The following is a 16,241-nucleotide window of genomic DNA, read 5'->3' as shown; positions in this document are numbered from 1 at the left end:
CACAGCAAGGCCTGTGGCTATGGTCATATAAGCCCTGTTCTCAGTAGGGATGTTTGGAAGGAAGAATGGAGCCAGCTGTAGCTTTATATGGAGAGTTAGGTTAGCGGAGTCAAGAATACTTGCATCCTCAAGTAGGGGAAAGATGGCCCTGAAAAGAACAATGAATGGGTATTTTGCTGAGATCAGCTTTAAAGAACTTTTGATCCCTCTCCCAACCCTTTCGACACAGGAAAGAAATCAGGAGACAGTAATTAAGTTTTATTTATATTTATTGCTACTAATTTGTCTGTCCACCTCCCTTTATTTACATTCAACTCCTTTACCCAAACTAGATTTTATGAAAGTTCTTGGTAGGAGATCAGAAGCATGCCCACTCACTAAGCAGGTAGTCCTACCTGTGATGGGCACAGTTGAGCTTGCATCAGGAAGAGCTTCTTTTGCTACTGAAGTCAAGGGTACCCGTAATAGATGTGATGATCTACTGACACTTTGGAGCTAGGACACTAAAACTTTCAGCAAATCAATGTTGGGTGTAGTGGAGCTTCCAATGGCAAGCAAAAGCCTGTCTTTGCTTACAAAGATCCACCTAAATGAACAAGCCTGGGCCCATACCTGTATCTGACTTTCAGGAGGCAGTTTTGCCATGGAAGGTGTATCCATCTTCAATCATCCTGTGAGAAACTGTGTTTTAAGGGGCCAAGGGATAAGTGGGGTCACTTCTAGTATGAGATATGGGAATCTTTTTTTAAGCTGGGAAAAGTTGCCACTCAGTTTGAGTCACATGGAAAGGTATGAAATGGATGAGAAGGAAGAGCTATTTCATTGGAAACTTTAGGCCCTTCCAGCCTCTTCAGGAAGTCCACTGGTATCCTGGATGGCAGGCAGCTGGAGAGCACATATTTAAAGGTGCATAATTATCACCTTGTGGAGCCCTCAATAACTGCCCATTTGAATCCTTACCAAGCTGAAGCCAAAAAAAAAAAAAAAAAAAAAAGGCAGACATATAGTTCAAGTCTCATGGTGACTTAGTACTTAGACCTCTAAAACTCTGAGAAGAGTAGTGGGGACAGTATGTGAGGCTTCCTTCAAACCTCATTTAAGGAATTCTGGACTCACCAATGTCCAACTGAGGTCCTTTGAAAGAGCCAGCTTCCTTAGGGCTTTAAAGACTGGTTTGAAACAGTAGTTTGGTGTTCTTAGAAGCAGTATGACAGTGGTGTGAAGGTAAGAGAGTTTGGGGGGGGCATGGTCAGATGGCATGGCTAGATTCTTTGGTGTCCCACTTGTAAGGCCTTAGTGAGAGAATAGGAGGTGCCAGAAGTGGTTATTCTGTCAGTCACTGGTAGAGGGGGAGGGTCCGAAAAGGTGGTGTATGCCTTTTGGCAGTCCCTTATTCACTCTATCTGAACCTGTAGCATCCTGGCAGGGGTTTCAGCCATAAGCCTCCCTGGGGAAGAAGGGCCAGATTCTGCACCAGTCCTCTGATCCTGAGCCATTATGGGAGGCCACGCCCATCCCTGCAGTCTCTGCAGCTAGGGCTCAGCCTCGGCCTATGCCATCTTCACTTCAAGGTGCCCCTGCCAGGGAGAGACCCTGCAGCTGCTCCTCTGTGCCTGCCAGCTCTGCCTCATCACGCCCACTTTCTGAACCCTCGAAGCAGCCAGAGTCGCGTGGGATGTCCACCTTGAGTTCTGACACTGTGTGCACCAAAGGCTCCTGGCTGCTCTCTGCACCTTCTTCAGCCTCTTCGCTGCCAGCGGCTGAGAAGGAAGACAAAATGGAGAGACTGGGTCCTAAACGGGTTGGCGGTGGAGGTAGGGATGGGAGTGGGATGGTGGGTGTTTTCAGAAGCCTTCGGAGCCTGGTCATGGGGTGGAAACCCTGGGCAAGTCTCTTGTAGGCAGTTAGCTCTTCTGACCCTTTCTACTACCTCTGCTTCTCTTCTCCCCACTTCCAGCAGGGAAGATGAGAGCTGTTCCAAGGCCCAAGAGCTCAAACATCTCCAGCACTAAGCTGGAACCAGGCAACCTGGACTTGAACTCTGGAGCTGTTACCCAGCTTCATGCAAATGCCTTACCTTCTTTGGCCTTAATCTCCCCTCTGATCCAAAAGGGAGATGGACCTGGTTACCCTTATAACTCACGCTGTACCCAGCTCATTTTCCAGGAAACACCAACCCAAGTATTTGGAAAGCTGTCTTCCTACTGCAAAATGGGGTCTCTGGGGCAGAGTGTGGTCGGAGTACAGTGCCTTCAATGCCAGTGAGAACCTATTTGCCCACCCCCACCAAAGCCACTCACTGTCATAGTCCAGCAGCAGCTCTGCAGCTGTGAGCAGCTTGGCCCGGTGCTGTGGGTCCATAATATTCAGCTCGTTGAGGTGTGTTTCCCGCAGCTCTTTGAAGTCTTCCAGTGTCTGGTAGCCATTGAGCAGCAGAGTGGATGTGTGCTCCTGGGGGTAGAGGCAGGCAATCAACAGTCTCCTTCATAAGCCACCCCTGCCCGGAACTTTTCCCCTTACACATAGTCCCTCGGTCCCCATCCCAGTGGCAAGTATGCCTCGTTTGCTCCCAGACACTAATGCAAGTCCAAAATCAAACCTTCAGGCCAATGCGCTCCAGCAGTTCATGCAGAGTCTTGGGCTTGGGCCTCTTGCCTTTGCTCTGTCGGCGGCTGGGGCGCACAGGTCCCACAGCCTCCTCTGGTAGCACATCCACATAGATGAATTTGAAAGAGCCCAGCTTGCCATTGAGCAGGCCCAGCCACGTTCCCACAGGTGGCTTTTCAATGATCTGGATCACATCTCCTTTCTAAGGGATAGGTTGTGGGGATGGAAGAGTTAGAAGAAGAGAGCAGGAAAGAAAATACTTGGCTTTCATATTTTGGCTCCTTTTTTTTTTCTTGCTATCCTATTTTTTTTTGTTTTGTTTTTTTTTGTTTGTTTGTTTCAGTGTTTGGGTTTTTGAGACTCGGTTTCTCTGTGTAGCCCTGGATGTCTTGGAATCGCTTTGTAAACAAGGCTGGCCTTGAACTCACAGAGATCTGACTGCTTCTGCCTCCCTAGTGTCAAGATTAAAGGCTTGTGCTACCACTGCCTGTCTTTGTTCTCTTTCTTTATTGCTGAAGCCTGCCGAATCCTGGAGGGACCCAGGTGCCAACTTTACCTGCAGTTTCAGTGAGTCGTGGTCGTAAGGGCTGGGAGTGAAGTCAGTGTGGACTTGAGCGCGCCCACAGAAAGGCCCTGTGTACTGGGGAGCAGGTGACTCTTCCATGAAGCTTCCAGAGCCTGGGCCAGGGCTACAGAGTTCACTGCCTGCAGAAGGACAGAGAGGAAGCATGTCTTTGTCCCCAGGCAGCTGGGCGCAGGCAGTGCCTAGCTGGGTCAAGACAGGGAACTACCAAAGAAACACACTAGGGACAGAAGCTGTACTCTAGCAGGAAATGTAGAAGTACTTTGGATAAATACACCTAGCCATTCTGGAGAAGCATAGATTTTTACCTCCAGGGCTTTAGGCGATGAAGAGTTGATAGCTGGAGAGTTGGCTCACTGAGACTAAAGAATGGGCAAATCCAGAAAGCCTCTGGGGCTCAATAGGGCCGATTTCCACTGAACAGGTGAGGAAATCAAAGGGCAAGCAGCCCAAGTGACCTCCCCAAGGCCTCTCATTATACTTGGTGCCACTGGGTCCACTACACTCCAGGTCTCCTTACTCCCACTAAAGTGCTCATTTTACACAGGAAGACATAACTTGCAGGATTCTTTTACTTTCTCTAGTTTATTAGACTCAAAGTTTAGCAACAAGGCCTTATAAAATATGCAGGCATGCTCTTCCTACCCCAGGGTGATGGACATTTTAAGTGGACCTCACTGGGAGGCAGAGGGATGTGTCTGTAGAGCCAGAGAAAGAGTGACAAAAGTGGAATGAGCCTGAGAGACTGCTCCTTTAGGCAAGGCACCTCTTGTCTAGCCTGTGAACTTCTAGAAGATGTCTGGTGGTGCCATAAGCTCAATAAACAGAGGTCTTGGGTCCAAGAGGATGACTCTCAAGAACTGAAAACTCTGGACTCCAAGGTGGGATGTTTCAGGCACTCAGGGGGTTGTAGTATGTATGTCCCCTTGGACAGCTGTGGACAGGCTGCTTCAAGAGGACAGTGAGGTTCTTTCTCTGTGTGTGGGCCTTTCCAGGCCTAAAATAGCAAGTGGAAGCTCCTTCAAGGCAGATCTGAGGTCAACATTGGGTCACTTAACTTTGCCAAGCCTCAGTTTCCACATCAGCAGCAGTGAGGTCCTATCAGGGAGTGATGAAGATTTAATGTGAAGTGGGTTGAGAAGGTTCTAGCAAGTAGAAGACAGATACTCATTTCTCTTTCAACCCTTTCCCAGAAAAGCCCCTGGCACTACCCCAGCCTAGTTCTTTCCTCCAGATTTGGCAGATGTCCACTCACTTTTCCTCCTCACCTGTTGACGTCTGGCGGCTGAGTGCTGGCACTTCCCGCTCCTCCTGCTCAGAAAAGGCCAGGGCCATCTTCTCAGGACCGGGGCTGTCGAGGCTGCAGTCTGGAGATGCTGGGGAAACAGAGCCCTCCTCCAGCATGTCTCCCTACAGGAAGAGTGTTGGAATCTCTGAGAAACCTTGCTGTGGTAACAAAGCCAGTCTCCAGTGCACTGGAACTGGCTCTGAGCTTGGTTCAGATCTCAGTTTTGTTACAGGCTCAGTGACCACATTCTGTACCTTAGTTTCTTTCCTCTTTTGGAAAAATGAGGTTAGCAGGACCAGTTTCCCTATGTCACAGAAAGAGGTCTCCAGTGTTCTGAGTGGATATACGTTGTCAGCCTCTAGTGCTGATGGACATAAACAAGAGGCCAGAGCAACTTGAGGTTGTTGCCACGACCTAATCAGGCAGATAATTGTGTCTGAGAGCAAATGTCCACATTCTCATGTGTCAGGCTGACCTGCCATTTCACTTAATCCTCACTGTAGTACCCGAAGATAAGTGACATGGTTGGCCTGAGTTTTAAGACAGATAACTTAGCCAAGGTCTGTGGGCAACAACCAAGCTGCTTGGCTCCAGAGCTCCTTGCACCTCAGTTCAGTGCATCTGAGCATGTTGTTATTTCTCAGATGGTTCTCTTAGAATAAACGACTGAGTGATTTGCCAATTTCTATGTTGTGAATGCTCCCCATCAACAGTCAACATCCGGGTACCATTGCATGTACCTGGATGACTTGTCAGAAAAGGTATGTAGGTTATTTCCACTGTGTAGATACTATATACACCCATATAAGCAATGTGTTTAAGAATAGCAGGTTGTGCCAGAATTAGGAAACTATGAATTTTGAAGATTTTTGGCATAACCTTTGTCCTGGTTACTTTTGTGTCAACTTGACACAAGCTAGAATCATCAGAGAGGAAGGAGCCTCAGTTGAGGAAATGCCTCCATGAGATCCAGCTGTAAGGATCAATTAGTGATTGATGTGGGAGGGCACAGCTCATTGTGGGTGAAGCCACCCTGGGCTGGTAGTCCTAGGTTCTATAAGAAAGCAGGTTGAGCAACCTATGAGAAGCAAGCCAGTAAGCAGCACCCTTCCATGACCTCTGCATCAGCTTCTGCTTCCAGGTTCCTGCTCCATTTGAGTTCCTGTCCTCACCTTTAATAATGGACCATGTTGTGGAAGTGTAAGCCAAATAAACCCTTTCCTCCCTAAGTTGATTTGGTCATAGTGTTTCATTACAGCCATGGTCAACCTTTGTTTTTAATAAAGACAACCTTTGTTTTTAATAAGGCTATATTTGATTTAAAGCTCTCTCTCTCTATTTCTGTGTGTGTGTTTGATAATGTTGGTGATTAAATACAGGTCTTTGTACATGCTAGGAAAATACTTTACCACTGATTTCTGTCAGTGTATAGAAGTTGATTTCTAATAATAGTTGTATTTAACAACTGACTTGCAAGATTCATGACAATTGCCTTCACAAGCTAGTTGAGCTGGCTCCAGTATTCAAGACTGCTGTAAGAGCCACAAACACAATAGCCCACTGTGTGCTCTAAGCTCCTGGGGCTGTGCCCCTGCCCCCATAGATCTCTGAATCACCTTCCTCCCTGGGCTGAAGTTAGCAACCTCCATTTTCATTACAGTCTTTGAGTTAATGGTGGTTCAACCTATCTATTTATCTTACTTTTAAAGATTTATTTTATTTTTAAAATTATATACGTGTGGGTAGGGTGATGTTGGGGGGTATATGCATATCAGTGCAAGTTCCTTTAGAGTCATGAAGAGGGCACTGAATACCTTTGGAGCTGGAATTATGGGTGGTTGTTGAGAACCAATCTTATGTTCTCTGAAAGAGCAGCACATACTCCTAACTGCTGAGCCACCTTTTCAGCCTCACACTCTATTTGACTTTCTGATGGTTACCAAAGTGATATCATTCAGTGGGAGCCACACATTAAGCCTTGAATTTGGATCTTTGCCCAGGTTGGCACTATGTAGTGTGATCCTCTCTGGTGGTGCTGGGTAGCAGCAGGAAGTCATAGCTCTCCATCAATCACAAAGCCATGAGGGGAAGCAGGTGACACTTCTACACAGTGCTATGTTGTGAACATTAGTAGTGTCCAGGCAGTTAGGGAGTATGCATTATTGACTCATGGCATTCTGAATTTAAGGCTTATCAGGATGTAACCCCATGGTAAACAGAAGAAAATCTGTATTTTCACTATATTTTCCTGGAATCAGGTCTTCTCAATCAATCCCAGAGGATTTTTCTAGTTAAAGCTTTGAGCTGGATACATATAGCTCAGGGGAACTTGAATTCCTTTCAGCTGCCCATCTTAACACGAAGCTTCTGTTGCCCAGACTTTCATCTTTCTTCAAACTGAGTTCTTTCCTAGCCAGCCTCCTGCTTCCGCAGCCTTTCTTGGCTGTGCTGCCCCTGTGCCCTCCCATCACCTCCATGTGAACACCCTGTTTGCATTGAACAGCGTCTGCACATCTAAATACTGACTATCCAGGTGATCATATTCATTTCCCTGCCAGAATGGCCTCCTTAGCCCTCTTTGGCCTCAGCCCACCACCCTTGGATTCCAGGCCTCACCATCTCCTCTGACAAGGCCTTCACCATCATCTTGCCCATCTTCCTGTTCATGGTTCGGGAAATGACTGCCCTCCACTTCTTTCCCAACTTTTTGCCACTCTTCCCAGAATCCTCTGAGGTAAGAACACCGGAGTCATCTTCTGGAATCTGTGACAACAAGTAGAGATTCAGAGGGTATGGTAACACTGGCTTGGGTCCAGGTCTTGGTATACAAAGAAGTCTTCAGGATCCTGAAGTAGATGAATGTGGTGGGATGGAGAGTCACCCCATTCCCTTTCTCTTCAGGTCTAATCCTGTTCTCAACCTTATTAGTCTGTGATTTAATTTGCTTTCTGCTATGTAATTAATATGCATAGGATATTTAGGCCCAGGAATTTGGTGCCTAGGAGAAGTGGACCTTCTGTGTTAAGGAAGCTTTATCCCAGTAATACTAATTCCTCATGTTTCCACTCTACCCTGCCACCCACTTCCCCCCATGCAACAGACTCCAAAGAATCTCTGAAACTCACATTATCATCCAGGTTAAATTCTTTCTCGCTCACCACAGGGGAGCTGGGCTTGGATTTTGCAAAATCCTTGAAGCTGCTGGAGCGCTGAAGTGAGAGCTGGAAGAAGCAGAAAGCTGTAATCAGTGGCAGTAAAATGACTGCCCAAGGGTGGATTTCTTTTCCCTTCTGGGCACATGCCCACATCAGGGCCAGGCAGAGCAACAGAAACACTGAGGTGAAGGGACAAGATGTATCATTTTTCATTCTATCCCTGGCCACAGAACAAATTACTTTTGGCCTCAAGTGCCTCATACCTCAATGAAGCTCCAGGCTAAACCCAGATTTCCATCACCGAAGTTTGGTCTTGGAAACCTGACATGAAAGATTCAATGTGTCAGAGTCAATGTACACTTTAGCATATATAAAAATGCCATAAGTGAACTGGGAGGTAATCCTTCCCAAAAGCATGATTCTGGCTTCCACACTCTGGCTGCACACTGAGCCAGGTTGCTAACACAGTGACAGGGGCAAATATATCCAGGCCTCTAGCCTGACAAATTTGTGTCCCAGGAAGAGGAAGACAATCCCACCAGATGCCTGGCATGACATTGTCTATAAAAACCACAGTAGAGGCTTACTTATAGAAGGTGCCTATAGATTTGGCTCATAAATGATTGGAGCTAATTCAGTCAAGAAGACCATCATTTTCTCTTGATTCATCTCCGTTTTTAACCTGCCTCAGCCACCAATAAGAGAAGCTGGCAACTGCTGACTTTTGCAAGTGTTTGGACTTTCAGGTGTGACCTATTGTTTGTGTTGATGAGACTATCTTCAGGAAGCCATCTTTAACTGTATACATGTGTACATGCTGAGATATCAGCCAAAAAACAGGACAGGACAGGTAATGGGTGTGACCAAAGACACAAAAATTGATGCTAATGGGGTTTAAATGCCGATTTTCTGTCAAACTTTCAATTCTGGAAGAAAAAAAAAGGGGGGGGGGGTGTTGGAGATAGCCTTGGTGCTAAATGCAAATATAAAGCCTAAACCCAAAATATTTACATCAACAGAGAATGTTTCCTGGATTAACTAATAATATCTTCTCTTATTTTGCTTTAAAAATTCTGTCTATATGATTTCTATCTTTCATTTGAACGTATTTGTTACCAGAAAGAAAATATAATTTTAACAATAACATCTGATAGTCTGTTTATCCTCATATTTGTCAACAAAAACACCATTGGCTGCAACATATTGGTATTAAATTTCTTTTAATTAAAAAAAAATTTGATGCTAAGCCTGTGTCACGATAAGACCAGCAGACACGCACAGGAACCAGGGTTCACACATGGCCAGACAAATAGAGTGGAGATAGACTACAGACGTTCAAGGTAAGTGCTTGAGGAACCAGAGTTCCAAACCGAGACTGAAGCTCCAGGTTTCACATCCTTCTTCCTGCTAAAAGGGGGCGTGTCCAGTGACAAAGCCCCCCCAGATCAGGGGGTGGTGTCACTTAACCCTCAATGAGTACAATTTGTCCTAACTTCTACAAGACTACAGTAGAGCTGTCTGGGATTCTTTCTGGGTCTTGACCAAAGCTGAATCAGCAACTGGGTTTCAGGGTCATGTATTCCTAGAAGTAGTTGACCAGAAACTAGGTCAGCAGTCAGGCCAAGCAGAAACTAGCTTCATCTGGGCCTTGTAGATGGGGTGCCTGGAGCCTCATTTGGTAAGCTTCCTTTGTGATAGAGACCTGGAAAGGGGACTGTGAGTGGGTAAACAGAGAGGAATGTCGGACCATGGGGGGGAGGGGGATTTCCATGATTCCCATGCATCTCCTCTATTCCTCACTATTCTTTCCTTTTCTTCCTTTCTTTCTCTTCTCTCCTCTATCTTCCATTTATTTCCTTTTCTTGTATGGTAGGATGCAGCTGCCTGGATAACTTCCTCCTCTTATTGCATGGAAAAGAGGGAACAGAGAGAGGGTGGGCACCAGGCTGGCTTGGGCCCAAGGAGAGCAGGCTAGCTTACTATTTATAGGCTGGTGGGACCTATTGTAGCTTTCCCTCCATAACTGCTTAGCCTAGTCTTCAGACCAGAAGGCTGACAGTCCTGCTGAAGCCCCAGGGACTGGTAAAGCTGGAAAGCAAGCAGGAGGGCAGATGTGGGGTGGAAAGTAGGCTTTGTTAGGGAAGAGTAAGTTCATTGCAGAGACTGTTCTCTAATCACAGCTCTTTTCCCAGGCCTTTTCCTGTTATTAATTAGCTGGCTGGGAGACTGGGAGGAGAAAGGGGCCTTTGAGTCCCAGGCTCTTGTGAGGGCTCCTCTGGCTGAGCTTAAGCCCCAAAGCATGAGGAGACAACCCTAAAGGGCCATGGGGATAATTATGGGGCTTGGGCTTAGTCCAGATAAATAAATATGTCAGGCACATGTTCTTTAAGTGATCAATGGGTCAGCTAAGGTGGCTTTTTACCAGGCCTTCCTCCATCTTTGGGGGCAACCCCAAATATCCTAGCTGACTATTGCGTGCACTGGGATAACCCAGCTCACAGGTGAGTTGAAATCCATGAGCTAGGTTTTGTTTTGTTTTGTTTGTTTTCCCGTTGGGGTGAGGCCTGGCTGAGAGTTGTGCCAGCAAGTGAGGAAGTTCCATGTACTGGTGGCTTCTCTTTTGAGGCTATGGAGAGCATATGGGCCTCTTAGAAACAGCTACACTTTGGGCATTGGGCGTTGCTAAGTTCAACTTTGGTATGACTCTGCTATGTGTGGCCTCAGATGACTTATTTAACCTTTTAAACCTCAGTTTCTTCTTTTCTGCTACTGACCAGCTGTGGATGTTACTGTTTTCTCTGTGCTGTCATTTCCTCATTAATGAAATGAAGACGAACCCTCTACTGTACTGAGATGTTGTCAAGTTGAACTGAGTACCCGTCCAATGATGGGAACACCACCTGGCATATCCGTCCCTCCTGAGACACTGGCTTATGTTTAACCTTTTGTATCTATAATCTCTTAACCTAGACACTTCCCCATCAAACACACCCTATACTTCTAGCAATTGTCAGAGAGAAATCTTTAGATTCATTTTACTTGGAGACAACACAAATGCCCATCAACTGTAGACTGGATTAACTGTATCAGAATCATGCAGGAGGACAGTAACCAACAACGCAACTATCTCAACAATATTCTTTATTCTAAAAATATGAATAAATCTCGTCAACACATGGTTGATGAAAACTGGTCAGCTTTCTGGAAAAGTATGATAGTTAATTCTTCCTACACAAGGGTCAAAGCACAGAAAAACTCATTTATGCTGTTGGAAGTCAGGAAAGTGGTTACCCTTGGGGAAGGGATATGTGGTGACAGATAAGGTTATTAGAGAAACTTGTAGAATTTCAGAAACGGTTTATTTCTTGAGCCGAGTACTGCTTATAACTGAGGATCTCTACTTTATAGAAACTCACCATATGGATATCATACTCAGATTTAAAAAAAAGTGGTTCCTATTCCAGTTTTAAAGGCAGCACCCCTACAGAAATCCTTCTCTGATCACCCCTCATAGCTTTACACTGCCCCGGGTGGCTCAGCTTTCCTACATATCCCACAATTTTCCCTCTAAGTCACTTCAGTAGCCCAGGTCCTAGCCTTTGTGAAACCTTCATAGAAAGGTTAACTATCACCCATATGCCCAATAGCCTGTCAGGTTCTTCATATGTGACAGCCTATTCCAGCATCACCAATTCCATATGACAATCTCACTTCTCAGTAGAGGAAATGGAGATGCAGGGAAATTAAGGGTTTTAGGCAGAGCCCCATGGCTGGTAGTGAAAACATAAGAGGAGGACACTCCTTAAACCCAAGTCTGGGACAATGAAAGGCCATGCTGGGCCTTGTGCCACCTCACAGCTAGCTCAGTCACTCCTATACCAAGATAGACCTTGCACAGTGCTGACTATGGTGCTGTGTGCCTGGAGCCAGCAGGAGAACAGGTAGGAGCAATTGTGAAGGAAGAACATTTGAATGGGCTCAGACAGGTGATGCAATATTCCTCCTTGGGGCTAGGAAGCATTAGAATGAGAATTAGAGCTAGGGGTAATCTGAGTATGGTGGGTATACCCATAGCTGTTCTAGGAGGCAAAGCAGAAAAAGCCACAGAAGGTCCTTACTAGCCATGCCAAGGGATATAGGCATTCTATTGTGGACAATGGGGAGCCATGAGTTGAATATTATTTATCCAAAACGCTTAGGACCAAAAGTGTTCCACAGTTCAGATTTAGTTTTTTGAGAAAGTATCGTAAGTACCCCTGGCTGGCCTCTAATTTGCTATGTAGCAGAGGAGGACTCATATTTAAGATGTAGAAGATGATGCCTCTACCTCTTGAATCAGTAATCATTACAGATAAGTCTATGGTTGCCATACCCAGAGGTTTATGAATACTAGATAAGCATGCTACTAGCTGAACTATATCATTAGTCCATCCAATTAAAATATTTAATGTTTGCATATATATATATATTGATATGTTTTGGAGAAAAAGATATCTAAACATGAATTTTGGGTATATTTCACATAGTCTTCATATAGATAACTTAAAGGTAAATTTTATATAACATTTATAGTGTGCCTGTGGTTTGACGGTGACCTGTCACATGAAGTCAGGTGTGAAATTTTCTACTTGTGACATCCTGTTGGTTTTCAAAAGCCTTCAGATTTTGGAGCTTTTCAGATTTTCGTAATAAGGTCTTTACATGCTTTGTAGCATGTATTATTGGGGTTTTATTCTAGAAGAGTGACACGAGGGCCCCATGGGAAGCAATGAGCTAGCACTGGTGAAGAGAGAAGAAGGAGGCACTTGAGCATGATCCTAGGTTTCTCTTTATTTCCCCTGGAGAGGATAGAGAAGGGCTGTCTTTAGGGGAGACAAATCTAGAACAAATTCCTTTCCATATCTTAGACCCTGACACTGACATTTGATAGAAGTAAGAGCAAAAGGAATATAGTTCAAACTTGAAGATGATTCAAGCGTCCACAGAGCGACTGAGGGACAAACCTTCCTACTCAGGAGCATTCTCCCTCATTGTGAAGCACAACAAGTATCATGTTCTGAACAGGTCTACTCCCTCCTCTGTTCTATTGGCTTGTCTCTCAGTCCACAGGTATCTGGGTGTTCCTCACACAGTTCTTCTACTGGTGGACTAAATTTTGTGATTGTTACTCACTCCTGATGCTTCTGAGATCAGTAAGGGGACAAAAGAGTGCAGAGAGAAGGAGGTAAGATTCTGAAATTAATGAAATCCAGGACCTTGGCTTGGATCCCTGCAACTCACTAGCCTGTGATAGCTCCAGCAAATTTCATCAGTCTGAGTCTTGGGTGTGAGATCAGTATAAAATCCACACTGGTCCCTGTTCTATGTGGTTGCAGTGAAAAGTCAGCAAGCTAAGCTGTGACTAAAGGGCAGCACATGGCCTGTGATAAGCCTTCCCTTAGTAACAGCTCTCTATGCTCTTAGGACTTGCTTCCTGTACTTCACAGCTTGGACCATGGTTTGTTCTTTGCAATGTTCTTTCCATCTTGACTCATGAAAAAGCAAACACCTCCTTGGAGTCAGGAGCACACACGTGATAGAATGCTCTCATAACTATTATTCCAGTGCTCCCTACCTCCAGAAACGACCTTTTCTTTCATAGGTGAAGAAACTGATGATCACAGAAATTCAATAAACTGTTCAGGTATGGCAGAAAGGCAGGATTCCACCTCTACTTTCTTATCTCTCTCCTTAGCACATTCTCATTGCCTGAAGGAGGATATGAGGGAGGAACAGGAGGGAAGCACTTCCTTTGTATTTGTGCATTCCATCACATCACCTCAGTTTCCAAAGGGAAGACACTTGACTTCAGTCATCTGGCAATCAAAATGTAACTGTCTGTGGGCCTTGGGAAGATGCCATGTCTTCTGAAAGTCTGGTTGTGCTAAGGGAATTTTTAGAGTATGGAGCTTGGGTATGTAGAGGCAAGCTCCTCTTGCTTCCTGGAGGCTGACATAAGCTCTGGCAGGGGTAAGGTGCAATTTGCACGAACTACTCTTCCCTAAAGGATATGGACCACAGACTTTTCTAGAAGAAACCTGGAGGAATTCCCAGAGGCCCATCTGCAAAGTGCAGGATCTGTTATTGGAACCAAGAGAGTGGAAAGGGATTTCTTGTTCTGTGTGCTTTGGGGCATCTCTGCCTGAGGTAGCATAGGATCCCAGTGTCTCAGTGTCAGCTCTTTCTCAGACTCTTTCCTCCAGCTTGATTCTCCTGCGGTTTGGGGCCCACCAAGGTCTATATAGCAGTCTCTGTTTCTCTCATGAGCTAAAGAGCAAGGGGAAGTGGCTTGTCTCTGAGAAGTGGCAGCCAATGGCAAGCCTTTGGGGCCTAGTTTAGGTGGGGTTGGGGGGGGATGACAGGGTACTGTGTGAATATTCACAAATCTCTCTCTCTTTCACCTACTACCACTGCAACCCTAGAGAAGCAGCTGAGGTGGGGAGAGTACAGCGGAAAGTGGCAGCTACCCAGATCCTGAGAGATGGGACAGGATGTACACCTCAGTGCTCTGAGCCTGTTTTTCAGCTGTCACCACTGCCTGGGAACTGTTCTCCTGACAAGGAGGGAATCCCCCATAGTGTACCTGAGTTGAATTTCAGGGGAAACAGTATGAGTCCTGGAAACCTGTGCCTACCATTTGGAGGTTTGGATCTAGCTAGGCCTGCTTTGGAACATTCCCATGGTCCCACTAGACATGCAGGCTGGACAGACCAATTGCCTGGGAGAATTCTGCTGTAAAACAAACTCTCTATATACAAACCAGAGAAAGCTGGGTATAACAGAGTCTTCAAGAATCATTCAGTCTAGCTGCTGTCTCGGAAGATGAACATCTCAGCCAACTATGATGGCTACCTTTCTTCCTGGCCTTTGAAATCTCCCTCCATCCCCTCCCCCTTCATGATATTTTCCTTCTCAGCTCTCACACCTACTCACCATGTCATCAGCTTCATTTCTCATTTTTTTGTAAGTTCTCCCTGCCCAGAATGAACCTGACTAACACCCCCGAATTTCACTGCACTTTGGTGGTCCCTTTTCCTGAGTTCAAAAAGCACCTAGTAATTCATCTCTAGTGGCCCAGGAGGAGGGGGTGGCTGTAGTGGATCCAAGTGCAGGGGCATGACTCCTACCAAAGAGTAGGAAGGTCTGCGGCCACCTTGGCCGGGTAAACTAGCGGGGCCCTTTGAGTGAGATAGTTCTCAAGAGGACATAGCTGAGCAGAAGTAATACAGAACAAGGCTAGGGAGGGACAGAATCAAGTACACTCTTTGGATTCAACATGAACACTGTATTTTGTAATTCTCAAACTAAAGTCTATGGTTCTAGACCTTAAGTTCTTTAATCTCATCTTTGTAAGGTTGATTCTATAAGTCTAGACGTCTAAAGCTCCAACTCATACCTCCATACTCCAGAGTTTAAAAAGTATCTTCCGTTCTTTTACTACTCTAGCGACCATTGAGCACCATCCCTTTGCTTTCTGGAAGAACCCTCACCTACAAGCTCAACATACGGCCTTGGTTCAACTTCCCCCTTCTAAGAGTCTGGGGGGAGGGAATTGGTGGAGAGTGTGGAGGAGGGTAGGAAGAAATGAGCGCTCAAAGATGTTCCTCACCTTTTTCTTCTGAGTGGGCTCCTTGTCACTGGCATTGGAGGGTTTACGACGCAACATGGTCCTCTGCTGGGATGACACTCCTGCTCCGTTCTCCAAGGTATTAAGATGCCAACGTCTCTTTATAAGCTTCCCCAGCACCAGCAAGGTGGCACAGCATAGACTGAGCCTCCAGCTGCTACTCTTACAGCTGCAGTGGCAGGTTGGTGGTGCAGGCCATGGACACCCAGCAGCAGCAGCAGCAGGAGCAGCAGCAGCAGCAGCAGCAGCATACAGGAAACCTTGCCACGTGACCTACTCTTACAGCAATCATGGCCCCTGCTGGCCTCTAGGAAGGAAGTAAGTCCCTGCTTCAGTCTCCAGAGATTCTGATGCAGACAGATATTGAGCTGAACAATCAGATAAAAGCCTCAATCCTGTTGTTTCATGCCATTCACCAGCAGTTCTTTCACTCAGTGGCTTATTTGGGCTCTATACTCACTGATTAAATTTCAGAAATCAAAAGGTGAACAGTCTCTTTGCCTGTTGAGCAAATGCCTCCAGTCAATTTGCATCACCAAAGTCAATACTGCCACCACAATTACCATTAGTGTCACCCCTTTGGCCATCACCTTGATGGTCATCACTACTGCTACCATTACCAGATGGGCACTACTCCTACTACATGACCCCTACAACCATCAACCCTCCTACCATTCCACTGCTGTCAGCACACCTTAGGCATGATCAGTAAGCTCTCATTTTTTTTTTCAGATAATTCTACTGCTTCATCCTCTTTATAGCTGTCATCCTTACAGACATCTCCATGATGTTCTCAGCCCTATTACCTTCAATAACCCTGTGTCCACCACTCCTACAGCTACCATCCAAGCAACTATCTACATTTCCATCAGCATGTATATGTCTGTCGTTCTAGATGAGATGTGCTACACTTAACACCCCTCAGCTCACACAAGAACAACT

The 16,241-nt window shown here is 45.8% G+C and overlaps 1 protein-coding gene across 1 annotated transcript; it reads right to left on the bottom strand.

Moving 5' to 3' along the window:
• Positions 1–251: 251 nt before the first annotated feature.
• Positions 252–15,567, bottom strand: Sash3 (SAM and SH3 domain containing 3). Its single transcript, XM_021662894.2, has 8 exons — positions 15,282–15,567; positions 7,604–7,699; positions 7,095–7,241; positions 4,459–4,600; positions 3,164–3,312; positions 2,600–2,809; positions 2,301–2,451; positions 252–1,760 (listed from the first exon to the last, which is right to left on the bottom strand). The coding sequence occupies exons 1-8, from the start codon at positions 15,336–15,338 to the stop codon at positions 1,567–1,569; spliced, it is 1,146 nt and encodes a 381-aa protein (XP_021518569.1). The 5' UTR covers positions 15,339–15,567; the 3' UTR covers positions 252–1,566.
• Positions 15,568–16,241: the final 674 nt, after the last annotated feature.

The sequence above is a fragment of the Meriones unguiculatus genome, chromosome X, assembly GCF_030254825.1.
Source record: "Meriones unguiculatus strain TT.TT164.6M chromosome X, Bangor_MerUng_6.1, whole genome shotgun sequence".
Lineage (NCBI taxonomy): Eukaryota > Metazoa > Chordata > Mammalia > Rodentia > Muridae > Meriones > Meriones unguiculatus.
This window is presented reverse-complemented; position numbering and strand designations above follow the sequence as displayed.